Source organism: Otolemur garnettii, unplaced genomic scaffold (assembly GCF_000181295.1).
Source record: "Otolemur garnettii isolate 467f Iridium unplaced genomic scaffold, OtoGar3 scaffold00088, whole genome shotgun sequence".
In the NCBI taxonomy this organism is placed as follows: Eukaryota; Metazoa; Chordata; class Mammalia; order Primates; family Galagidae; genus Otolemur; species Otolemur garnettii.
The window spans coordinates 7970183-7998128 of record NW_003852483.1 but is presented as its reverse complement, the minus strand read 5'-3'; the positions used below and the strand labels follow the sequence as shown (position 1 = coordinate 7998128).

The 27946-nt window shown below is 38.0% G+C and overlaps 2 protein-coding genes across 2 annotated transcripts in view; one reads left to right on the top strand and one right to left on the bottom strand.

Annotated features, from left to right (window-relative positions):
• Positions 1 to 27946, top strand: part of CENPP (centromere protein P) — a 250447-nt gene that overhangs the window by 111775 nt on the left and 110726 nt on the right. The gene's annotated exons all lie outside the window — the stretch shown is intronic.
• On the bottom strand, positions 40 to 27909 carry ASPN (asporin). The gene is made up of 8 exons (XM_003795044.3): positions 27642 to 27909; positions 18477 to 18762; positions 14648 to 14760; positions 10974 to 11187; positions 10086 to 10196; positions 4917 to 5010; positions 4364 to 4502; positions 40 to 792 (listed from the first exon to the last, which is right to left on the bottom strand). The coding sequence occupies exons 2-8, from the start codon at positions 18730 to 18732 to the stop codon at positions 595 to 597; spliced, it is 1125 nt and encodes a 374-aa protein (XP_003795092.1). The 5' UTR covers positions 18733 to 18762; positions 27642 to 27909; the 3' UTR covers positions 40 to 594.

Below are 27946 nucleotides of genomic sequence, written 5' to 3'. Positions count from 1 at the left end.
GACTGCTGGGATTACAGGCATGAGCCACCACACCCAGCCAGAAATTAGTTTTAAACATAAAAGATAGGCTCTGAAACATGAGAATTTCAATATGATTATATCAAACTTCACATGATTAGAAGTGTTACAGTACTACCCAAGTTATTAAAGAAAGGAAAAATAGTATAATGTACTCTTTTTTATATAACTGTTCTTGTCAATTTTGTTTTGCTGACAACAAATGAAAGAGCACAAATTTTGTTAAGTTAACCATTCCATTTGAAATAGTTTTTTTTAATATGCTTGATAACAAAGTGCTAAATACTTAATGTCTCATTTTTTCTTACTGAGAAAAGAATGGTCAAGCATGAGATTTATGCAAAATTATTTATATGCAAAAAGAAACAACAATAAGTGCTTGTTTCTCTTAATCCTTATGTATCAATGGCAAAATTATGTTGAAATTTTTTGTCATAAAACAAGTCATGGATTTACCATGTTAGAATAGATTTTTGCTTGTGAGAATAATACCACCATTATTAATAGACTTCAAGTATTCCAAATGTAAGATTTTTTGAATTTTATATTAAATGGACAGTACTTATTACTAATTAATTACTTTCTGAAGTTTGCAAGCTGAACACTCATTCTGCTTAAAACACAGCGAAATGCTGCAGGTTGCAGTTCCCAATACTTCACCGGGTTGTTGAATAAACTTATCGCACTGTATAAAGATTTCTTCATCTTTGGCACTGTTGGACAGAAGTCATTCACTCCCACTTTTGTAATTGAGTTAGAATGAAGGAAGATTATCTGTTGAGGTAGGAAAAAAGAATAGATTAAAAATACCCAATAAATGTAAAAGGAAAAATTCTGTTTATAGTCAGCATTTGTGGTTTTATTCATTTGTTTATTTTACATTGGCTTGAATGTATTTTCACTTGAAGTAAATGTACTGGCTTACGCATGTTAAATACCTGTTATAACGACTCAAACTTATGTGTTATACATGTGTTTTGGGTGGGGTAGAAAGGAACAGTAGGACTTGTGCCAAGGCCTTAGACCATTATTTTATACATATACACACACACACACATATGTATACATATATATGCTTTTACTTCAGTGTCATATTTACAGAAATGCATTTCTAGTGTATTAGAAATGACTATAAGAATGAAGCAATGCTGTAAGAATTACACATACAATATGAATATGAATATTTATTATCATTTTCTGTGACCAAAAGAGAGAAGTGTAGAACTGCTTTTTTGTAAGTTGTTCTGTTGAAAAAAATCTATGAACATCTTAAATGCATATTTGTAATACAGCATCAATAGTTGAAATCACTTAATTTTATTTATACTAATGAATAAAACAAAATTTTATAGGCTATGAACATGTCTTTTTTTTTTTTTTTTTTGAGACAATGTCTCACTTTCTTGCCTCCAGTAGAGTGCCTTGGCGTTAGTAGCTCACAGTAACCTCAAAATCTTTTTTTTTTTTTTTTTGAGACAGAGCCTCAAGCTGTCCCCCTGGGTAGAGTGCCATGGCATTACAGCTCACAACAACCTCCAACTCCTGGGCTCAAGCGAGTCTCCTGCCTCCCCCTCCCAAGTAGCTGGGACCACAGGCGCCCGCCACAACGCCCGGCTATTTTTTTTTTGGTTGCAGCCATCATTGTTGTTTTGGCGGGTCCAGGCTGGGGATTCGAACCCGCCACCTTAGGTGTACGTGGCTGGCGCCTTAGCCAGTTGAGCTATAGGCACCGAGCCAGTAACCTCAAATTCTTGGGCTCAAGTGATTCTCTTCCTTCAGCCTCCCAAGTAGCTGGGACTACAGGCGCCTGCCACAATGCCCAGAGATGGGGTCTCACTCTAGCTCAGGCTGGTCTTGAATTCATGAGTTCAGGCAGTCCGTCCACCTCGGCCTCCCAAAGTGCTGGGTTTATAGGTGTGAGCCACTGCATGAATATGTCTTTTTAAATTAAATTATTATTCAGCAAGAATGGTGAATGTAGTCTTTCATTCCCTTTAACAATCCTAATCCTTCACTGATTTTTTTGGCAACAGTGAAAATTCTGGGAAATCTACTTGCAGTCTACTTAACTGACAGCATTTTAGCATATTAAAAATTAGGAGCCTTTTGTTGGTAAAACTAGGATATCCTCTTTGGCTGCTGTTATCTCTAAATCCTGCTTTTATACCTTACTAAGACTGACACATTAGAGCAATCGTGAAAACTCTAGGCATTGGCTAGCGCCTATGGCTTAGTGGGTAGAGTGCTGGCCCCATATTCCGAGGATGATGGGTTTGAACCCAGCCGCAGCCAAAAAAACAAAATAGCTGGGCATTGTGGTGAGCACCTGCAGTCCCAGCTACTCAGGAGACTGAGGCAAGAGAATTGCCTAAGCCCAGAAGCTGGGGGTTGCTGTGAGATATAATGCCATGGCACTCTGCTGAGGGCGATAAAGTGAGACACTGTCTCTAAAAAAAAAATCTCTAGGCATTGCTAAAATATTAAAATTTTGGTGTTCGATTCCTGTAACTGACTGCTCACTATCAGCGCAAGGTATAGTTTACTGTAACTCTGACCTCACACATTTCAGGGAATGAAAATGTGCTGGACATCAGTGTGTAAAAGTATGTGGACATTTATTGAATTGTGCACTGTGACTTGTGTTCTTCTCTCTACGTGTTATAATCCTGTTCATTAAAAATATACTAGCAAGGTATAGGTAGATTTAAGAGGGACTGGAAATTGGAATCAGAGCTGTGGAGCAAATTAGGCAAAAATGAGATCAGAGATAGACAGATTGAGAGAGGACAGATTTAGGCAGTACTCACTGTCTAAATAGACATCCAGATGCAGCATTTGAAAAAGTCAAACTGAAAGTTGTTACCTTGCAATTAGTTCCTGCCTATAGCACATTCATTTTAAAGATAGATCAGAAATAAATCTAGGAGCGAGGTGGCTTAATGCCCAGTTTTGTTCTTAGTGTATTGTTTGTTTCTTGAAAGAAGAGGGTTTTTGCTCTTGGGAGGTTCTATAGGTTTATCAGATTCTCCAAGGAATCTGTGACCCCTATAATACCCTATTAAAAGTTGCTAGATTAGACTGGGCACAGTGGCTCATGTCTATAATCCTAGTGCTCTGGAAGGCTGTGGTGTGTGGATTGCCTGAGTTCAGGAGTTTGAGACCAGCCTGAGCCAGAGCGACACCCCATCTCTAAACATAGCCAGGTGTTATGGCGAGTGCCTGTAGTGCCAGCTACTCAGAGGCTGAGGCAAGAGAATCACTTGAGCCCAAGAGTTTGAGGCTACGGTGAGCAGGCACTCTACCTAAGGCAATAAAGACTCTTGTCTTAAAACAAACAAACAAAAAAGCTAGCTAGGGGCAGCACCTGTGGCTCAAAGGAGTAGGGCACTGGCTCCATATGCCGGAATTGGTGGGTTCAAACCCAGCCCTGGCCAAAAAGTGCAAAAAAAAAAAAAAACTAGCTGGTGTTTATAGTGGGAGCCTGCAGTCCCAACTTCTATGGCACCACAGCACTCTACCCAGGGTGACATGGAAAGACTCTGTCTCAAAACTTTGAACTCATAATGCTCTAAATAGGAACTTTTGGTTAGTTACATATAGCATTCTGGTTGGAATATTTTAAAAATCATATGTACTTCTAACAACACACTGACAATGAAAATACCTGGAGCCCAATCCTCTTGCTCTGCCTGGCGATAAGTTTCCAGAGTAAAGGGGCAAATGATTCTATTCAGTGTTCTGACTATTCCTGCCTCTCTGTAGCTACTCCCAGGTTTCTCTCTAGAAACCTGAAAAATTAGCTATCTCAGAAGTTTTGCCATAGCGGCCTCAGTCATTTCAACAAAAGAAACAGGAAAGTGGAAATGGATCCTGAGATTTTAGATGTCGTCTATATGGAAATCAGTCTCTTAAAGCTCTCCTACTTCATAAAACACCTCATGCAGGGGATGTGCGCCTGTGGTTCAGTGGTTTATGCAGGGGGTAGGGCGCCAGCTCCATATACTGAGGGTGGTAGCTTCAAACCCAGCCCCAGCCAAACTGCAACAAAAAAATAGCCGGGCGTTGTGGTGGGCGCCTGTAGTCCCAGCTACTCGGGAGGCTGAGGCAAAAGAATCACCTTAGCCCAAGGAGTTGGAGGTTGCTGTGACCTGTGACTTCACAGCACTCTACCGAGGGTGATAAAATAAGACTCTGTCTCTACAAAAAAACATCTCATGCAACCTGGAGAGTCATCATATTTGAATTACCCTTGCACTTGCTTGGTCTTACTTGAGATATCCTAAAGTAACCTATAAAAACTATAGGAAATGTCTAATATCTACCAAATACAAGTAAAATGTTTTACCTGGAGGTATTTCAACTCTGGTAATCCTGAAGGGATTTTTTTAAGTTTATTGTTTTCCAGATGTATTTCTCTCACACGTGGGATGTTAGCGAGACTTCCATTTTCAATATCTGTGATTCTGTTATTTCCTAGGCCCAACCTAAAAATGATATAAAATGCATCAACTCTTATGCAAATGTAGGTGTGATAGAGTTAGCTGAAAACATTGCAACTTAGTTAGAATTTAAACCTGTCTTATTTTTATGTCACGGCTTTATTTAATAACCTATTTCCATATGAAATCACCTTCGCCTCCCATTGTCAGAAAATTCTTTAACCTAAATTCAACAAAAGGGAAATTTGAAAAGTGTCCTTTTCCTCTTTCTACTTGTTTTGCCTCTCCTATTAGCATAGACAGTAATAATAGTAGTTTTCTCTACTTTGCCCTTCAAACTCTCTGGTTGCAACAGTGATGATCTCGACAACAGTACCTATATATATTCTCCAAAAAGTTTCATTGACATCCTAATACTATGGACTACCACTTCTAAATTAAGATTTGGGGAACTTTTACCTTTGCAGTTCTTTGTATCGTTTAAAATCCTCTTGTTCCACAGTTGCAATTTTATTAAAATCTAAATGAAGCTCTAGTAAAGTTGATGGTAAACCTAATAAGAAAGAAAGATGGATGTTAAATCAAGTAAAAAGCAAGTCTCATTGACTATTCATTTACTTTTCAAATTTCAGACTTAGGTAATTTTTTTTGGTAACTTCTTGTTTTTTTTTCTTTTGAAACAGAGTCTCAAGCTGTCGTCCTGGGTAGAGTGCTATGGCATCACAGCTCACAGCAACCTCCAACTCTTGGGCTCAAGCAATTCTCTTGCCTCAGCCTCCCAAGTAGCTGGGACCACAGGCACTCACCACAATGCCCAGCTATTTTTTTTTGTTGTTGTAGTTGTCATTGTTTTAGCAGGCCTAGGCTGGGTTCGAACCTGCCATCCTCCATGTATGTGGCTGGCACCCTACCCACTGAGCTATAGGCGCTGAGCCAAGTCTCTTTTATTCTTTACTGTAGTATTTAAAATCAAATGCCATATATAATGTTGTTTCACCCATACATTCTTCATGAGATGTCTCTAATAAGATAATCTTTTTTTGTATATATATAACCACAGTGTTAAGGTCACATATAACAAAATTGACAATGATTCTTTGCTATCTAATATTCAGTTCTCCCAGTTGTATGTATATCAATATCGCAAATATATCATTTTACAGTTGATTTTTTTCAAGTCAGAATCCAAATAGAGTTTACAGAATACATTTGGTTCTTAGGTCTTTTGAAATATCTTCTTGTATAATATATATTTCCTCCTTTTTTTCTCTCATGTCTACTGATTTGTTTCTATGTTGATATATTTGAGACACTCATTTTATGGATTGGCTGACAGCTTCCATAGGGTGTCACTTATCAGAATCTTCTAACTTCTCATTTCTTATGAGCTGGTAGTCAGATCCTGAGGTGAAATCAGATGCTATACAGATAGATCTGATAGTCTTAGCTTCCATCCACGATTGCTACCTAGATCAACACCTCATTAGGAATTGGTAAATGGTGATTTTCTGATTTTTATCATTCTTTATGGATTTCTTAGCTAGAAGTCTTCAGAATTTTCCCTTATTAATCTTCACTTACTTTATAAGATAGTTTTTATAGAAAAGGCATCAAACTTGATTCTTCAGTTAATGAATTAGTATAATATCCAGAGGTGACCAGTTAAGGGTTCTTTTAAAAAACATCATTATATTTATCTAACAAATAGAATCAGTGTAACCTAATTCTTTGTACCCTCAATAAATCCCAAACAGTAAAAAAAAAAAATCAAATAAAAAGCATCATTATAAACAAATGGACTTTTACACTATTTGATATGTTCAGTTTATTGCAATATTTATTCTTTCAATTAGTAGTGGTTTTTGTATAAATTAAGAAGCCAATCTGCAGTGCGCTGGCACATAGCAGGCTCCCAGGGAACGAATGTTCTTCCTTTCTCTTCTTATAAGGACGTATCCTGACCCTACCTCTCCTGAGATACACTCAAGCTGGAATGAAAGGGATTGAACAGAGATTCAGTCAGACTTTATTTTGTTACGCCTATATACAGAATACACACATTATATGTCAACCAAAGGTTCTTCTTTTTTCAACTCTTACTGAAACATTTTCTTCCTATATTAGTGATAAAGACTTAGGAATGTAATTGAAACATCCTCATGAATAGCAACAGTCCTCATGGCTGAATTTATTTTGATAACAAAATCTGCTTTTTATTTTAAAAGTAAATAAACTGAGGAGCTAATAAATAATTTTTTTTTTTTTTTGAGACGGTCTCAAGCTGTCACCCTAGGCAAAGTTCTATGGCAACATAGTTCACGGCAACCTCCTACTCTTGGGTTCAAGTGATCTTCTTGCCTCAGTTTTTTGTTTGTTTGTTAGTTTTGTTTTATTTTTTAGTAGACAGGGTCTTACTTTTTTGCTCTGGCTGGTTTTGAACTCGTGAACTCAAGCTATCCATCCACCTCGGCCTCCCAGAGTGCTAGGATTGCAGACGTGATCCACCACACCCAGCCATAAATAATTCTTACAAACTAAGAGGGTTCTAATTTCTTTTTCTTTTTTTGAAACAGAGTCTCACTTTGTCACTCTCAATAGAGTGCTATGGCATCACAGTTCACAGTAACCTCAAACTCTTGGGCTTGAGTGATTCTCTTGCCTCAGCCAGCCTCCCAGGTAGCTGGGACTACAGGTACCTGCCACAACACCCAGCTATTTTTGAAGATAGGGTCTTGCTCTGGCTGAGACTGGTCTCAAACTAGTGAGCTTGGGCAATCCGCTCACCTTGGCCTCTCAGAGTGCTAGGATTCTAATTTCTTGAATTCTGATTGAGAGTAATTATATTTATGGAATTACTATGTGGTCCCTCTAGTATGTAAGACAAGGGTTTTGTCTTCAAAGGCCTTGTATTCTGTAAATAATTAAGCATATCAACTGTACATACAAAAATCACTCAAAAAATAGTATAGTGAGCCAGTCTATTTGAGAGTAGGTTGTAAAAAGTCAAAAAAAAGAGAAAAATCTCTGGAAGAGGGTTTGTGGAATTTGTGGAGACTGTTGTATCCCCCTATGACATGAGGTAAGTAGGTGATCAGAGAGAATAATAAAGGATAAATAAGCAGTAGTGTGAATTTGGCAGAAGCTCAGTAACCAACTGCTAGCACACTTTTATATTGGTATTTCTATTCCCACCTTGTCTTCAAACAGGTCTCCCCTCTCCTTAATACCTTTATGCAGTAGAATTTCCCAGATGGACAGGAAGGAAGGCATTTTCTTACTGTGTTCCTGTTAACTTGTTGGGTCAGGTAAGGACCCTTAGGACTGCTGCATCATTTCGTCCTGCCACAGTGGTAAAACTGAACTATGGCATGTCGGCAGTCAGCCTTCATATTTCAGTGAGTAAGTTGTAAAAATAAAAAACTTAACTGGCTTCTGAATCTCAAAGAAATCTCAAAGGAGTAGTTATGCAAATTGAGGGGTTTGATTTCAATTTATATTACTAAAGATATTCTTAGAAATTTGCAGAGAATTGCAATGAGAATGTTTTGCAGTATAGAAAAGACTGCTGGTGTGAACATGAAGAACGGCCATGTAGTAGGAGAGAGGTAGTCTGGACTAGCAGTTCCCTCCTCCTATCCTTTAGTTCTTACCTCCTCTCCTCCCTCTACCATCATTCCTTTCCTTGCCCTGACTCTCCTTTACTGGATCGTCTACGATATGAAAGGGATTTTATATGTTTAATTTATTACATAAAGTTTGTATTTTTTAAAAATGGTAAAGTAAATATGTTTCTTGTAGAAAAATAGCCACTTCTTTCAATAAAGTGGTCTTTCTTTATGTAATTCTGAATTATACTGACGTTTCTTTTCCTGGATAGAAAATCTGTCTGCCCCCTTTTACTTTTTTTTTTTTTTTGAGACAGAATATCACTATGTCACCCTTGGTAGAGTGCTGTGATGTCACAGCTCGGAGCAACCTCAAACTCTTGGTGTTAAGCTATTCTCTTGCCTCAGCCTCCCAAGTAGCTGGGACTACAGGTGCCTACCACAACGCCTGGCTATTTTTTGTTGCAGTTGTCATTGTTGTTTAGCTGTCCTGGGCCAGGTTCGAACCCACCAGCTTTGGTGTATGTGGCTGGCATGGTAACCACTGTGCTATGGCACCGAGCCTGCCCTCTTTTACTTTTAAATGATCTTTCACCTAAGTGAGAAGTCACAACTTGATTAATGATAATAACCTTGATGTGTCTTTTAAATTATCTGTTTATGCTTGTTTTGTTAATCTCCTGTGTTAAGTGAGTAGTAGAGAAGAGGGTTATGATGTAGTTGTTGCTTTTACCGGTGGATACATAACCACTAGATGGACTCTACCTAACACATTAAAAAATTGTGATTTGGTTGTTTGTACCCTCTCATTAATCTGAAATAGAAAAAGAAAAGAAAATATGTTGCTAATCAATGGGGTTATTTCTCACTCCATTACTCATCAAAGCAGAGAGAGAGATTGACCAAGGGTCTCCTGAGAGAGAGAGATTGACCAAGCACCCCCTTGTCAGGGACAAGGAAAGCAAGACTTCAAGCATGAGTTCTAAGAAAGGCATTCCTACCTAATTGATTATGAGACAGGGAGCTTAGAAATAACAGGTTGGGAAACTGGTCTTCTAGTAAACTTAGAAGAGCATTTTACTTTGAGGGGGCAGCCTTAGATTACATGAAACCATGTTAAAGAGCTCAGTGCTTATCCTGGTAGTCATTATGTCATGAGAGGGCAGATCCTCAAAGCGATCTCTGTATGGGTGCATTAATCTTCCTTGAAGGAAGGTGGGTTGAGAATGCCTTGCCTACAGTGGACCTTGTGTTCTTAACTAGAGGCAGGGGCTGGTGGGTCTGGCCTCAAGGCTTTACCTGGAACTGTGGCTACACCAGTGACGACAGGGTCTCTGGCCCCATCCGTCTTTTTCTGCTTTCTTTTCCACAGAATTGTCTACCTTTAATAGGTACTTCACAAAATAACAGGTATAGATTAGTAAATGTTGGGAAAGAAAAGGAAAATAGGCTCGGCACCTGTGGCTCAAGCAGCTAGGGCGCCAGCCACATACACCTAAGGTGGCGGGTTCGAATCCCCAGCCCGGGCCCGCCAAACAACAATGATGGCTGCAACCAAAAAATGGCCGGGCATTGTGGTGGGCGCCTGTGGTCCCAGCTCCTTGGGAGGCTGAGGCAGGAGACTCGCGTGAGCCCAGGAGTTGGAGGTTGCTGTGAACATGATGCCATGGCACTCTACCCAGGGGGATAGCTTGAGGCTCCGTCTCAAAAAAAAAAAAAAAAAAAAGAAAGAAAAAGAAGAGGAAAATAAAAAGTTTATTGCTTCTTAGTGTTTATTCTTTCTGGGGAAAAGAAGATTATGGTTTAATTCTGTGAGGAAAGAAAAACACTACCTATGGTACTTTATGTGTATTTAAGTGAAGTGCTAAATTTCATACTATGCTGACCAGGACAAGTACAAGAAGTACCAGTTGCAGTGTGTCCTCCACATTTATATACTGTACAGCTTACACTATTACATTTGATAGTCATTGAAAGATAGCAATTTAAAAAATACTCTGTCTTTAATGAAGTAAATACAAACCTTTAGGAACTGAAGTCAGTTTTGCTTCTGCGATTCTGATGTGGAACACTGTCACCCCTTCAAAAGCCCCTGGCTCTATCCCATTATTATCAAGAGGGTTTGCACTCATTTCTGTGAGGAAAATAACATAATTTAATACCTATTGGTTGTATTACAAAGGAAGTTCACAATGCAGAGAAACATATCTCAAGAATATTCAAGAAGTGTAAATACCTTTCAGGCTCATTTTTCACTCAATATATCTGTTTCTATGTATTTTCCCTTCTGAAAAATACTGCTTTGCATTATATAAGCTGGAATATATAATGAGTTCACTATTTTGCTTTGTCAATAATGACATCACACTTCTCCAATCATAAGCATGATAAATTTTGTTATATTATTAATAATATCACATCAGAAAAAAAGATCATCCTTCATATAGTTCAAAATGTTTGTTATCTCATTTGTACTTTCTTACCCAAACTTTTTTATTATGTGAATTAGAAGAGTTTAGGATCCATTCCAAATAATATCTGGATTAATTTTGTATATTATATTTGAGTAGTTCACATAATACATTAAAAATACTACCTTTAAATGAAGAAAGAATAATATAGATTTTACTAATTAGGGTTAGTCAGAAAACAGAAACTATACTAGTTGTTTCTAAGAGACTCTTGAAAGAGAGAGAGAGAGAGACAGTATTACAAAAGCCGTATTTTCTTTAAGTGCTATGAATTTTGTTTGGCATTTTGAATGAATTATAAATGGCTTTAAGGATTATTATTAGTAGATTCAAAAATTAATTTTTCAAATTATTCTTAAAAGTTAATAACGATGATAAAGTTTTCTATATCTGCTTGTGGATTATAATTTCAAGATGTCCCATTCATGTGAAAAACTTACCCAAAACATGTAAAGCATTCATTCCTTTGAATGTGTCCTTTTGTATTTTCTTGACTTTATTATCATGAATTCTGAGCTCTGCTAATGATTTGGGAAGATTCAGTGGTATTTCAGTTAGTTGATTGTGAGACAAATATAGCCTGCGCAACTTCTTTGTGGTTAGAAAGGTTTTTGGGTGAATCTTTGTTAGCTTGTTGTTGTTCAGAATCAGAGCCTGGATAAAGCATAGAAAATTATACACCATTATGAAGTGGATTTGGCTTACTGATATTTTACAATGATTAATCAGTCATGAAAATCAATAACATTTATGTCATTGGCATACAGGATCAAATGTATAAAAAATTTTCCTGTCCAATCTAAGCTTAAAAAAGTAATTACTGGGCAGCACCTGTAGCTCAGTGGTAGGGCGCTGACCACATACACTGAGGCTGGTGGGTTTGAACCCAGCCTAGGCCAGCTAAAACAATGACAACCACAACAAAAACAACAACAACAAAAAACTGGTCATTGTGGTGGGTGCCTACAGTTCCAGCTACTTGGGAGGCTGAGGCAAGAGAATCGCATGAGCCCAAGAGTTTGAGGTTGCTGTGAATTGTGATGCAACAACACTCTACCCAGTGCAACAGCTTAAGACTCTGTCTCCAAAAAAAAAAAACTACTACTGAGTTAGAACAGCAAAAAGCCTTTTTTTGTTTGTTTTGTTTTATTTTTTGTTTTTGAGACAGAATCTCACTTTGGCACCTGGGCTAGAGTGTAGTGGTGTCATCACAGCTCACTGCAACTTCAAACTCCTAGGCTCAAACAATCTTATTGCCTCAGCCTCCAAAGTAGCTAGAACTATAGTCATTTCCTACCACAACTGGCCAATTCTAATTTCTCTATCTTTTGTAGAGGTGGAGTCTTGCTGTTGCTCAGGCTGGTCTTAAACTCCCGGGCTTAAGTAATCTTCCTGCCTCAGCCTCTCAAAGTGCTAGGATTAAAGGTGTAAGCCACCGTGCCCAACCAGTGAACGGCTTCAATATGTGATGTTGTGCCTTTAGTTTAAGTATAAGCTCATCTTTTCATAATCTTTGAATAGGTAATATGTGCACAGGGTTGAGGCTTCAGCCTCTACCCAACCGCTTATTTCTCTTCATGGAGGAGACCACTGGTATTATCTTTATCTTAAAGTTTATTTGCTCTACAAAATTATGTTTGGTACATGCCAAATATGACATGCATGATATTGTCTATTTTGAAAACTTCACTTCTTTTATGTTTACAGAAGTTTAGTATTTTTCCCAGACTAAAGGCCCGTAAAATGCATATAGCTCAGTTCTTTTCTCATTGCCAGACTGCAGAATTTTCAGTGCTCACCAGAATTGATGATAGATCACTAAGCTTCTTCAGGACCTTTGTGTTTCTCTCTACTAATCCAGGTCATCTAACTCTCAAGAAGCAGCTGTAGACTCATTCCTTTTATGAATTTTGTCCTCAGTCTCATTTACAGCATAATGTCTTGCTGGTATTACTAATGTTGTTATCTTTTCATGGCAGAAATATACATTCTTTGACCACTCAGTAAACTCCCTTTATCCTCATGTCTACTTGGTCACTGTCAGACCTTTGTTTCCCTTTTTTTAACTCCCCTTCCAGATACGTCATTAGTATCAAAAGTTTCACTTGAGAAAGGTCAAGCCTAGGAGAAGAGGTGAAACTACATTTTGTTACCAACTAGAAATGTAAACACTGCTTTTTGAGTGCAGGATGCCAGCTAAAAGTGTGTTCTCTTCTCTTTTTGGTTATACTGAAAAATTGGGGGGGGGGGGTATTTAACAACATGAGTCACAAAGATGGTTTGTGAACCTTCAGTTGACTTTTTTTTTTTTTTTTTTTTTGAGACAGAGTCTCATTCTTCTGCCTTAGATAGAGTGCTGTAGCATCATCATAGTTCACAGTAACTTCAAACTCCTGGACTCAAGCTAGCCGCTTGTCTCAGCCTCCTGAGTTGTTGAGATTATAGGCGACGGTCACTATGCCAGGCTAGTTTTTCTATTTTTAGTAGAGATGGTGTCTCACTCTCATTCATGCTGGTCTCAAACTCACACTCCTCAGATGATCCACCTGCCCCAGCCTTTCCAGAGTGCTAGAGTTACTGGTATGAGTCCCTGGGCCTGGGCCTCTCAGTTGACTTCATATAGCAGAAATTATTACTTTCCTTTCAGTGATGAGGAAATGGGCACAGCGAAGAAAAGTCACTTGCCTGTGGTTATCCAACACATACAATGTTCACTTTGGGGCAGGGCTGCTCTGACACTTATTTGTTGGGTGACCATAGGCAAGAACTATGTAGTTGTTAGAGCCATATAAAAAGAAGGACAAGTAATACAAAACAGCATAATAGTTGTTATGCAGCACTATTAAGTGCTGCCCAGTGCTGTGGGCATAGTGAGCTGGCAGATCCAGTTAAAGTGTTCTCTATGGTGCTGGCTTGGCTGTCAGAAAGTCCTGAGTTCATCACTAACAAATAGTGTAAGGACAGAAGATGAGAAAAGCATAGTCTTTCAGAAGTAGAACAATGATTCACAACAAATGTGTTATTAATAATGTCTGGAAGTGAGCTAGGAAGTCTGTGTTCTGTGACCTTGCTTATTCTCTGACTATATCATCCTTTGTGTAAGAACCTAAACACCAAACAAGCCGCTAAAATGTAACACTCCCTTAAACACAATGCCATATAAAAGTTGACTAAAAACAAAATAAGGAGGCCTAAAAAAAAACTTCTGATACCTTTCAGATTCTTATTTCCCAATGAATAACAGGAGTACATGTGAACTTAGTCTCTGGAATACTCCTAAAATGTAATAAAATGATGATAGACAAAAGCTTTTTATGTTTCTAGTATTAAATGTGCTATTAATTATCGTTCTTGTGGTTATCTAAGCTGAATGTGGGTTGGAGAAGTGGTAGAAGCATTCATAGACTATATTTCCAACTTCCAACTTCTGCTTGTAGAATAATGGCTTTGTTTTTTCCAAGAGTTTCTTGCCCTGAAGTTGGTGGGGTAGACTAGGTGGATCATTGGTGGAATCCATTGTGTTTCTTCTAAAAGCTGAGTTTTGCAGAGAGGCTGACCCAGGCTCCGCTGACTCATCTCCTTGCCATATAGACTTAATGTGAAGATTGTGTGTCCCTCATTCAACCTCTGACATGATCAGCATGCATGTTTTCAGTCTCTGGTGACAGAGAGAGATAGGGATGGGTCAGCAGGTTCTGTTGTACTGACTCCAAGATATCAGGGAGGCAAAGTGACCCCACATCTCTCAGGTACAAGAACAGAGCCAGGCCTGCATGACAACAAGAGTCTAGTGTAGTTATGGTATTTATAGCACTAAGAGAAGTATTTTCTACCTTATTCTCTTAGTGCTATACCTTACCTGGAGATGACATTAAACTCTTAGCCCATTGTCTTTTTTACCTGGTTATTATTTAATAAATGTTAGTTGAATGAAATTATTGATCAAATTAAATCTATAAGTTTTAATTTGCTAGAGAGGTGCTGAATATAGGTATTTCTGTAATTTACACACAGAAAAGTAAGACTTATTTACACTGACACAATATAATGAATCATTTTGGCAGTTATATAGATTTTCACTTAAATATTGGAAAATATGAGCATTTATTCTTACATAAAGTGAAGTAAGTCCTTTAAAATCGTTTTCTTTGATTTCCTTAATTTTATTGTTTTGAAGGTCAACCATTCGCGTATCAAATGGAATGTTGCTTGGGACTGAGGTCAAACCTGAGAAAGAAATAAACATTAGTAGAGAATCATGCTGAAGATGACATTGCTAATATGGTAGAAACATATGTTTTTAAAAATCTATGATTATCATTAAATCACAGAGAACAGTTTTAACAGATAATAAAATCATTTTTTGGAAAGGCCTCAGGACCTTTCATATAACTTACTTTAGCAAGGTGTCTAGCTCTGTTTAGCTGTCACCATTCATCTGCTTCAAGGTGAAATAAATGAGGGTAAGTTGGGATGGGTTGCCCTAATGACTATTAGTTAGGAGATGTCCAACAGCTGATGTGCAGCTTCTGGTGATAGACTTCTGGCTGAGGAATTTTAGTTTCTTTGCAAATTTTCAGGCTATCGTAGTACTAAATTGAAGTATGTGGGTTTTGATCATTTTAAAAAGCCTTAACATGTAGAAAGTAGTACTTAGAAAACAGATAAATTACAGGTACAATTATAAAAACTTTAGGTTAGTGGTTCTCAACCTTCTTGATGCCATAGCCCTTTAATACAGTTCCTGTGGGTCATGACCCATAGGTTGAGAACTGCTGCTTTAAGTGATAAGCTCCTTTAATTAGTTGTAATTCTTTGATTTAAAAGATTTTTTTTTTCTTTTTGAGATGGAGTTTCACTTTGTCACCCTTGATAGAGTGCCTGGTGTCCTAGCTCACAGCAACCTCAAACTCCTGGGCTCAAGCGATCCTCTTGCCTCAACCTCCCGAGTAGCTGGGACTATAGTTGCCCACCAACTATGGTCCTAAAATGCCCAGCTATTTTTAGAGACAGAGTCTCCCTCTTGCTCAGGCTGGTCTTGAACCCGTGAGCTCAGGCAATCCACCTGCCTGAGTGCTAGGATTACAGGCATGAGCCACAGAATCCAGTCTGATTTACAAGTTCTTAATCATACTTAACTCTCCATTAGCATCTAAATGTGAGATATAATTCATCACCCATAGTATTAGTGCATTCAGAGTTATGTGGCTCCTCTTTTCCAGCCATGTGCCATACTTTGAAGTTATACTATTTTTAGTCAAAATTTCTCCTTACAGCTATAGTAATATTTTAAGAATGTCATCTTAGCTGCACACTTCCTAATTAAGTGACTAAAAGACAAAGATGAGCAGAAAATTATCAGGAGCAGTATGTGATATATTTCTTCCGTACTTTTTTCCTTTCCCTAGATGGCCAACCTTTATTCCTTAGGTGGAATATGGCCACCTTCTGCTTATTATTGGACATACCATACAACAGTTCTGCTTGACCCTGGGGCCGCCTTATTATGAAAATGTTTAAAACACTGAAAGAATTTTACATTGAAAATTAATTCATACTATCTGATTTCTACCATCAGCATTTTATTAATACTATATTTAAAGCCCATCCACCAATTCAATTCATTTTTTAATGCATTTTAAAGTGAATTGCAGATATTAGTACACTTTTGATAGAACCATCCTTACTCCTAAAGAGTCATAGTGTATCTGATAGCCACAAATTGAGGGATTGAATTTCTAAATATTTCAGAATCAACATACTACTCTATAGTTCTGTGTACTCTTCTCCTCCATACTTTAAAATTGACACTCTTTTAAGAAATTTAACCATATGTGGGAAGAGGAAAAAGGAGGTAACATGATGACTTAGCAAACTAGAATGGTAGTTTTGTTTGTTAGAATAGTAATTATGCATCTTTTAAACATAGATTATTTTAGTTTTATTTGGCTTTTTTTTCCTTTTGCTATTATCAGAAGATTATTTTGGTTTTAGAAAATGAAGTTTAATCTTACCCAGAATTAACCCAGCTTACATCCAGTGAGGATGAAGCAAATGCATATACTTTTATCCTGATTTTTGACTTACAAAGTGCATTGATATGTACTCACTCTGCCAACTGATGGTAGATAGTGCTTTTTCTTGTCTGGGATGCAGCTTAGTAATGATAGTCCATTCTAATGTTCCCTAACTCTAATCTCTTCTCACACCCAGGATCTGTCTCCACTTCTGCATTTCTCGTTTCTGGTGCTCTTTCCACAGTCATTTTGCATGTACTTCCAGACTAGTTTTCTGAAATGATACTTAGAGCTTTTTGTCTCTTTCTCAGGAGAATGCCTAAAGGTAAAACTTAAAACTCATTTTTTTCCTTGCCTATCTATTCCATTAGTCCTTCCCAGTAACTCCAACTTACATTGGTCTCTCCCTTTTATTTTATTTTATTCTATTTTTTTTTTTTTTTTGGAAACAGTTTTGCTCTGATGCACAAGGCTAAAGTCTTGTGGCATCATAGCTCACACCAACCTCAAATTACTGGGCTCAAGTGACCCTCTTGATTCAGACACCGAAGTAGTTGAGACTACAAGGGCCCACCACAGTGCCTGGCTAATTTTTTTTTTTTTTCCTATTTTTAGAAGAGACAGGGTCTTACTCTTGCTTAAGCTAGTCTCCAACTACAAAGCTCAAGCCATCCTCCCACCTTGGCCTCTCAGAGTGCTAGAATTATGGGTATGAGCCACTGCGCCTGGCCAGTCTTCCCCCTTTTTGGATGCTTTTTGTTACTTCTCTCATTTTTTCAGGTAATGACAAACTTTATTAAAGTCTATAGAGTGAGCTGGGCACAGCGGCTCACACTTGTAATCACAGCACTCTGGGAGACTGAGGCGGGTAGATTGCCTGGGATGAGGAGTTCAAGACCAGCCTGAGCAAGAGAGAGACCCCATCTCTAAAACTAGCCGGGCATTTTGGCATGTGCTTGTAGTCCAGTACCTATTGCAGAGGATGAGGCTAAAGGATCACTGGAGCCCAGGAGTTTGAGGTTGCTATGAGCTATGATGACATACAGCACTCCACCAAGGACAACAAAACGAGACTGTCTCAAAAAATAAAATTTCTAGAGTGGATTATAATAAACTTTGACTCTCGACATGAATGTTATGGCAGTAGGAAATAAGTCTAAAGCTTTTAGAGACAACTTCTTATATAGAATCATGAAGTGGCCCATTAGGGCCATAACAGCCCCAGAATGGGAGTTGTATGCCACAGCCTTGGCCTCCATAGTAGGGCAGGTCTCAGCTGTCTCTTCTTTTCAAAATAGCTGAAGACAACTCTTAATATATTCCTATCACATCTCCTCCCTCAACAGGGCATGAGTGCACTCTTGAGTGCTCCTTCATTAAAAGTATTAAAGAAATAAAGTACTCAACAGAGAATTATAAATTTTAAAGATACTTAGTTCAATCACCTCATTTCTAAGCAGTTGTAAACCCAAATCATTCAAAACAAATAGAGCATGATCTTTAAAATGTATAGATTAGAGATTTCACAAATTCTCTATAACCCATTTCATTGTTCTGGACACAACTTATTTTGTTATCATAGGATTTTACTGAAAAGTACATTGTCTATCTGCTAACACTCTTATGATGAAACTGCAATGATATTCATTCCCTCCGAAGGGTATTAAAAGGAAGTGTTTTGATTTAATTGGGGAAGAGAAAGAAATATTATATATATAAAATTTCTATTGTGACTGATTTTCTGAAATTTTAAAATAAGTTTGGACATACATGTTTGCTATACTTACCACCTTAAAATTTAAATGAAAAAAATCTTTCACAGTCAATTAGATGACTTTTGAAATGGCAATGAGGACTTTTCCCATCCTTTTAATTTTGTCAGAATAGCATTATTCTTCAAAACAAAGTGGATTTATGTTTTCTTACCCAGATCAGAACAATGTACAACTCGGGAGTAGCACTGACATCCAAAAGGACAGGTTGGATACAGATCAAACGGGAAAAAGGGGCTTCTTGGCTCTCTTGTTGGAAAAAGAGAGTTGTTGTCATCATCATCATCGTCGTCGTCATCTGTGTCTTCCATATCCTTCAGCATCACATTCTTCAGTGTTATATGTGAAGGGCTAAGGAAGGGTTTGGCGGAGCACAAAGCCAGGAATAGTAGGAGTATATATTCCTTCATTTCGTCTTAGTGTAGAGGACTAATCTAGAACTAAATAGACATTGACTATTAAGTTAAAGTTTAAACAGATGTAATTCCTACATCTATATATTGTTCAGTGCTGGAAAGATACAATGAAATGGCATTCTTAACCACTGCTAGCTAATGTAAGAATAAATTTATAAAAACTTTTCGGAAAGCAGTTCAGCAATGTGCATTGAGAACTTTAAAAATATCTGTTTTATCAGATATAAAATATCTGCTAGTCTTGAGAAATAATTGTAAGCTGTAGAAAGATGCTCATCACAGAATAACTTATAACAACAAAAATATTAATACTTCTAATGGTTAAAGGGGAATAGTAAAATAGGGTATATTTATTTTGTGAAATATTTTGGAATCAACAAAATGTTTGCAAAAATATTTTAAAATATATTATTTTTGTGAATAAAAAAGCAAATATAAAATATCCATACATAGTATATTTACACTCACAAACAAAACCTGTCAGAAATATACCTGATTGATGATAAACTCTGAGTGGTAAAACCATAAATGACTGTGTCTTTTGTTTTTTCTGTAATTTTTATTATGAGCCATGAGTATTACTTTTATAAGTAGAAAACTAATAAATGTTTTTATTTTATTCATTTTTATTTTATTTTATTTTTTCGAGACAAAGTCTCCCTTTGTCACCCTTGATAGAGTGCTGTGACATCATAGCTCACAGCAACCTCAAACTCTTGGAGCTCAAGTGATCCTCTTGCCCCAGCCTCCCAAGTAGCTGGAACTACAGGTTGCCCACCACAACAGCCAACCATATATATGGGTTTGTTTTCTTCTTTTTTTTTTTTTTTTCGAAACAGAGTCTCACTATGTCTCCCTTGGTAGAGTGCTGTGGTGTCTCAGCTCTCAGCAACCTCAAACTCTTGAGCTTAAGCAATTCTCTTGCCTCAGCCTCCCAAGTAGCTGGGACTACAGGTGCCCGCCACTACGCCCGGCTGTTTTTTGGTTGTAATTGTCATTGTTGTTTGGCAGGCCAGGGTGGATTCAAACCGGCCCACTCCAGTGCATGTGGCTGGCCCCCTAACCACTGAGCTACAGGCACTGAGCCCATAATATATGTTGTTAAAAGTGAAAACAGATTATCATATCTAACTCTGTTCTCAACATCTTTCCATTGCCTTAATATCATCACCCCTTTCAAAGGAATATCTTCAGCATCACTTTAGACAACATCTGAGGTTTTACTTAAGTGATTTCTCTTTATCCTCTTCAATCTAACTCTCATAGTCACTTTTTCCATATTGTCATTGGGATCTTTTTCCTTTTAATCTGTTTTGTTATTTAATACATACATGATCCAAACCATCTGATATCTAGACTATTCTTTCTTAGTCATCTTTCCATAGAGTTTTGTTTGTTAGTTTGGGGTAGGGCTAAGTTATTTTTAGCTGCATTTTTATTTATTTATTTATTTTTTATTTTCCTATTAGGATAAACTCTTGCTCTGTTGCCCAGGCATCAGGATAGCTCACGGCAACTTTACACTCTTGAATTCAAGTGATCCTCCTGCCTCAGTCTCCCATGTAGCTGGGACTACAGGCACCTGCCATGATACCTCGCTAATTTTATTTTTTTTGACAGAGTCTAACTTTGTCACCCTCAGTAGAGTGCTGTGGCATCATAGCTCACAGCAACCTCAAACTCTGGTGCTCAAGTGATTCCCTTGCCTCAGCTTCCCAAGTAGTGGGAACTACAGGTGCCCGCCACAATGCCAGCTATTTTTAGAGACCATGTCTCACTCTGGCTCAGTCGGGTCTTGAACCTGTGAGCTCAGGCAATCCACCCACCTTGGCCTCCCAGAGTGCTAGGATTACAGGCGTGAGCCACTGCACCCAGCCTACACCTGGCTGATTTTTCTGGTTTTTTAGTAAAGACAGTGTCTCATTCTTCCTCAAGCTATTGAAACTCCTAAGCTCAAGCAATCTTCCCACCTCAGCCTTCCAGAGTGCTAGGATGACAGGTATGAGCCAACATGCCTGGCCTTCAGTTATATTTTTTAAAACTTACACAAAATTGGAATGTACAAATAAGAATCTTCAGAGCATAATTCTTTGCCATCTGATGACTGGTATTTTCCCAGTAGTATTTACATATCATAGTTTCTTAACTACTACTTGTGAAATGTGTACATTCTTAGAAAATTTCAAAAATTAAAAACATTCGAAATCATCCAAAACAGATGTATCCTAGAGATGCACATTAGTGATGAGTCTGAGTTCTGGCAGGAGGCTATCCAGTCACTGCCACAGCAGAGGACTGCATAAAACATCTCTCAGCCATTGTCATCCAGTAGCACCCCTGCGTTGCCTGAGTGCCAGAGACTGAGCTGCAGGAGTCTTCCAGAGTCAGTCAGGGTCAGTCCAGGCTCAAGAAGACCTACCTGCCCCAAATCCTACATGGTTACAATTTTCCAGAACCCAAAAAACAACTTTTTAGCATCTCTCTATGGGCTTACTTTTTCCTATACTTAGGAATCAGAAATTATTTTAAAATATCATTTATATATGGTATGTCTTTTTTAATCATGAGGAAGATTAGAATGGCCTACTGTCATTAGTTATTAACCTGATAATTACAATATTTAATTCCTTGTATGCTCAAAAAATCTAATTGGTGACATGAACATTTGCCCACAGGGTAGCTGGATGAGACCAGTCAGGTATGTGTGGTATTCTTGTGAGGATCCACACTCGATTATTCTAGGAAGAAGATTACAGGACAGATCTGAGAATGGCAAAAGCTTTCTATATTTTAATAATCCTATTCTGAATTCCATTTAAAAACCAGCCCTAGCCACCCATCTGTACTCTATTTTGTGGAAATGTCAACTCAGAGCTTATTCTAGATTTGTCCCTCACATTTAAAAAAAGAGGAAATGAGGCACAAAGAACTTGAACAACTTCCCCTATATCACCTACCAAATATATATGGAGCCACTGAGACTGATCAGTCCCAGTTCCCTATTCTGGTCCACCTTCTGCTACAGCCCATGCAGGGGGCACTGAGTTCTTTTATCCAGAAATCTAGCATCTTCACAGGCACACTCTGTCATTGCTTCCTGTCCAACCAATCTATAAATTGCTATCCTGTATACATCTATTCAAAAATGGGCACGTATACAGCTTGGATTCAGAAGGCAGATTTATGCAGAGTGAGAGTCTGTGCTGGCAAGAAAGGGCCCAATGGCTTCTGTTGGATAGCTCTGGGTGAGAATCACAGCTGAGCTAACTACTGTGCCTTAGCAGCCATGGGGCATTCCTGCTGGCAGGCAGATTGATATTTCATACTCTGATCATTCTGGGAATCCTGGCATGGGGTCCCGGTGAAGATCGCCAGGGCTTTGTTTTCATCGTTATGTTGTCACTGGCACAACTTCTCTGTTTCTTGGCTGCCCGTCTAACTATGACCCATTATGTCTTTTGACCTCAGGCTTCTGTGTGGTTCCTGGCTTCTGTGATGCTTGATTACCAATTTTGCCTCCACCTCTAAAATTCTCATTCCCTAGGAAATTCAACTCTTGGATGTTAGCTAAGTCCAAGCTGGTCCCTGATTCCAGTTTATTCTTTAATGTTTATTCTTTTAATGTTTACAGCTCTGTCTCCTACATGAACATCTCTGCTCTTGACCTTCTCTGACCTTGGCAACGAGAAGCTATAGAATTACACTGTCATTTGAGGGCTTATCTTTGAGGTTGCAAGAGCTATTCAATAGAAATTTACCAAGCACCCACTATACCCTAGGCATGGTGTCTTGTTGTCAAGAAGCTGAATCTGTTGGAGTCAAGCACATATCCTTCTCCATCCTCTTCTCTCCCACACTTCCCTGCTCAAAAAACCCACAATTCCTAATCAACTACTGTCAAGTAAATATGGGATTATTTTTAAGTTAACCTTTGAATTCAGGTGTATTGATAGAAAAACTAAAAAATAAAATGTCAAGATTAATAAGCAGTAAATAGACAACTGAATACACTGTGACTCATGGAGTAGGTAGTATTTGGTTTTAATGCTAGATGTGTGGTCCCCAGAGCTTTGAAAGTAAAATTCTTTACCATAGTCTGTCTATCCATAACTCTCAGTTTGTTTAAGATTAGTAGATCTAAAGACATCTATAAAAATATACATACATATGAAAAAAGATTGACATTACATAAAGGGATAATGGGATTATGAGTGAAACAATTTTTTCTTGTCATGTTTTTTTTAATTATTTACTTTAAAAATACTTTAAATATCAACATGCCAACAGAATTTTCTTTGCTTCGGTCCTACATAACTTTTCTTTTCCTAATACTTCTGTAGCATTAGAGTGATTTCACGATTAGTAGAATTAAAGGTTTCCCATATATACTGTTCTTATCTATTGTTACCCAAAAGTTAAGCAAAAACACCTACATGGGAAATTATTTTGGGATTCACAATTTCTTGAGGCATAACCTCATTTCTCTGAACTATAGTAAATGAAGAATTTGATGAAGTTATCTCTAAAGTTGGTTGTTTTTGTTTGTCTTTTCTTATAGAAACTTTGAGTTAATAAAAACTTTAGTTTCCCAGTCTAAACCAGAAAAATCTATTTAACACATAATATACCTGAAACACAAAACTAAGAAAGCTATGGAACTTAAAAAAAACTCTAACAGGAATGTGTTAGAGATCCAAAGCAGGGTGCCAAGAACACATCTTGCTGTTCCTGTGGCCTGGCAGAGGAATGAGGACTGGCCTCCACTCCTTTGCACACCACATCCTGGTTACTCAGATTCCTTAAGCCTCATGTCAGTCAGGAGAATCCTACCCACTGCCACTACCTGTGCTGGGTTGAGGTTATGTTTAGGAGACGGAACACAGTCAGGTGTGAGGAACAGAAATTGGGAGCTCAGAGGATAAGAAGGCATACAGGGCACAGAATGGGGGAAGCAGAAGGGTGGTGGGCTTGCCTTTTTTCCACATTCCTCCCTCGAGTGCTGACCAGCCCACTTGTGGCATCAGCCAGGGCCCCCCTCCCTTTTTTGCTCTTCTTTCTTAGACTAAGTCACATGAGACCCTCTCTACCTTTAATTAAAACTGAGGTAAAATGGAAATATGAAATTGAGAGTTCCGGGGCCAGACATGATGACTCACACCTGTAACAGTAGCACTCTGGGAAGTTAAGATCGGCTCAGGAGTTCAAGATCAGCCTGAGCAAAAGCAAGAGCCATCTGTACTAAAAAAAAAAAAAAAATAGAAAAATCAGCCAGGCATTGTGGCGGGTACCTGTAGTCCCAGCTACTTAGGAAGCTTAGGCAAGTTTGAGCTCAAGAGTTCAAGGTTGCTGTGAGCTGTGATGACTCCAAGGCACTCTGCCCAGGGCAACAGAGCGAGACTCTGTCTCAAAAAAAGAAAAAGAAATTAAGACTTCTGCCTGCTAGTTTTAGGCAACAGTGTTAATCTGTATCATTTAGAAGCATTCTAGTTGCTGAGCACAGAGGCAGCCACCTGTATACAGTAGTTGGGCTCTTTCTTGATGAGTGAGAGATGGAGACCTCTGGAAGCAGGAATGTCAGGTAGTTGTAAATCATCCTTGTGGTAAAGGTTCCAGAACATTTGGGACCAGGGAGCATATCTACTCTTGAATAGCTGCAGGGAGAGGACTCATAGGGAACATAGCCCCTCAAGGCATCATCTTCCACTGTTGCATATCTATCACTGTTAGAAACATCTTTATATTGAAGGCCAGGAATGGTGGCTCACACCTATAATCCCAGTATTCTGGGAGGCCCAGGCAGGTGGATTGCCTGAGCTCAGAAGTTCGAGACCAGCCTGAGCAAAAGTGAGACCTTGTCTCTAAAAATAGGCAGCCATTATGCTGGGCGCCTGTAGTTCCAGCTACTCAGAAGGCTGAAGCAAGAAAATCACTTTAGCTCAAGAGTTTGAGGTTGCTGTGAGGCCTCAGCACTCTACTGAGGGTGACAAAGTGAAAGACTAAAAAAAATATATATATATATATATATGTGTGTATATATATATCTCCTAATATTGCTGTATTCTCTTATCCTAGTTGCTTGCAAAGAAAACAGGCCAACCTTGATTCCATGAGGAATTCATTTATACTCTTCATCTGATGTTGCTAGGTCTCGTCCCCAACCTTGATAAGTGCAAGTGGTTATAGGTCCTAAACCTCTCCCTACTCTAGTTGTGCAACTGTTTAACTAATCAAAAGTTATTGGAATGTCTGGGAAGGAATACTGTATACGGGTATTTTTTCCTATTATTCAGAAAGAATATAGAGAATATTATCTCTTATTTAAAATGATGTGACTTTTAGTTTGTATGGTTCAAGCTCTATTTTATGAGTTTTGGCAGCACTTAGATTGTGCTATTTTTAGAACCTTTAAAAATATTTATATCTTGTTCTCAGGAAGACTCAATATTTCCCTAATTCAGACCAGTTTTGCCAGTGTTTTCTACTCATGGCAAGCTTTGGTTTTGGTTTCAAGTTTCTCTTAATCAGAATACTATTTGAAGTATTATTCTAGTGCTACTGCTTGTACTAATAAATCATGACTGTTTAGAGCTAAGAGAGGCCTTTGAGACTTTCTCCCCAGGGTCCTTTTTTTTTTTTCAGAGGAGGAAGCTGAGACTTGGGGCATGGAAAGCTCACTAGAAGTGGTAGAGCTGAAGGCTTCCTCACTCCTGTTGATTGTGCTTTCCACCAAACTGCACAGCCGCCTCTAAATGAACTCATGATTCTAAACAACAAACAGACTTTTACCTGCAAAGAAAGGACTAGGTGTGGAGGTTTGGGTAGGTTCTCAAAAGAGTTCTTAGCAGGGCTGGAAGTATAGCTAAGCAGTATATAAACTTCTTTTTTTCCACTTAACCGGTCCACAAACTTAGAATGGAAAGTTTGTCTAAGTGAAATGGTATTTCCTTTCAGACACTATTACTAGGTAAATAAGTCACTGTGCTTTTAAATCTCACATTTAAAGGCCTGCTTGGCAACTTTTCACTTTGGCTTAAATATGCCTGTGAGTTCACAGGTTCCAGTAGTAGATCTAAGTATATAAATGTGGTATAACATGCTCTGCACGTCTCACAGAAGGAATCCAAACTAAGTTTAACTGTAATCAAGGCACAGCCTTGAATCAGTTAAAAATTCAAGCATGCATTTAGAAACTTCAGCTACCATTTATTTGTTCATGGATACTTTTAAAGGCAACATTTTCCTTAAATAATCAATTTTACCTCAGGGGTATACATAGCATTCTAATTAAAGAACTTCTGGCTGCTCTTCTTTTTATACTAATTTTATCCTTCATCAGTTTTTCCATGTATGTAGCAACCTAGCTATTGTCTTAAAAAAAAAAAAACCTCACCTCTCCTATCTCTCTGTTTTTCTGATATTTCCTATAGTGCCTTAAGACTTGTGCTTGTGGCTCGGCGCCTGTGGCTCCAGTGGCTAAGGCGCCAGCCACATACACCTAAGGTGGCGGGTTCGAATCCCCAGCCCGGCCGGCCAAACAACAATAATGGCTGCAACCAAAAAATAGCCGGGCGTTGTGGCGGGCGCCTGTGGTCCCAGCTACTTTGGAGGCTGAGGCAGGAGACTCGCTTGAGCCCAGGAGTTGGAGATTGCTGTGAGCAGTGAAGCCACGGCACTCTACCCAGGGGGACAGCTTGAGGCTCTGTCTCAAAAAAAAAAAAAAAAAAGACTTGTGCTTATAAAGTTAATCTATTTTGTTTCAAACCTCAGATCAAGTATCAGAATATTCATCTTTTGTATAGTAATTAGTTGTAACAGAAGACTGGATATCCTTTCCTTTCCACTACTATATATTGCTTATTGCCAAAATCAAACTAAAAACATCAGGTTATTTTTATGTGTGTGGGCTTGTGATCTCTCTCACTCTCTCTCTCTCTCCTTTCCCTTTCCCTCCCCTTTCTCTCCCCCACTCCCTCTCTCCACCTCTTTCTTTGTTTTTTCTACAACTTAGTGATTCTTGGTGGGATGAAAAAAAAACACTTTATTTTAGAGAAATATAAACCCTTCAGGTTCTTTATGACTCAGTCTCTATACCATGTGGCCAATGTTTATTGACTGCCCTACCTCTAAATAATTAACATGGAAGAATGCTATGCTCTATTTAGATAATTAGGGAGTAAAATATCAAATACATTGTTTGATTTTTTTCATGTAAGATTTAATCAAAAATTCACTTTGAAGGGGACAAAGGAAATCTTTGTGTTAAATTCTGACTGTGAGGATGCTGTGAAAAGCAGTTCCTAATCTTTCATGTTGAGTACAGAACTGGTTAAACTATTGCAGGTAAGTATTCTTTCTTGGAATTATATAGATTTCCACTTTAACTGTTTAGTGCCATTTCCTTAAATAAGAATAAAGAAGGCACTTATCAAGGAAAAATAGGGATATTCAGTGTATAAGTAAAAATGACATTAGTATAATTCACAATTTTTAAAATGCATTAGAAAATATCATATTGAAAGAAATATTTACTGTTCTATGTAATATACCTGTGATATCCCCAAACTTCATTATCATTAATTAATACAGTAATGTTATTTTTCTAAAAGAACATGCAAGATGCTTACTTAAATGATTTTTAAAGTCAATCATGTTAACATTTATAGTAAAGTATAATGATAAGTTTTCACTTAGCTATAAAAAAGTCATATATTTAAAATAAATTCATTTTAAGACATAATACAATAAGTTCAGGTATATATTTAGTTTTATATTTTCATGCTGATTAAGAAATTGTGGAGATTAGCTTTGAACTTGACCATATTACTTATAAGCATTTATTAATAACATTAATATGTCTTAGTATTGACTGTAAAATAGTTTATACACTGGTACATGAAACATACCTGTCAGAAGAGAGTAGTCCTCTTGAAAGTAGAATTTGTCCACCATGTACTACTTATCTATAATGTAAATGTTGTCAGCACTATTTAAGAAGAAAAGATGTGGAGGTATTACATTTAAAAGAAAAAACACCCTTCTATACAGCCCCTGGTGTAGCTGCACCCTGGGTGATACTGGAATAAACTGCTTCCACAGATTAGTCCATGTTAGTACTGAGGAGCAAGATTAAAACTTGTTACTGCTCATGTGTTTTCCATCACTGTTTGTATCGTAGCCAAGACTTCTAGCTAAACTCTAGACGTCTACT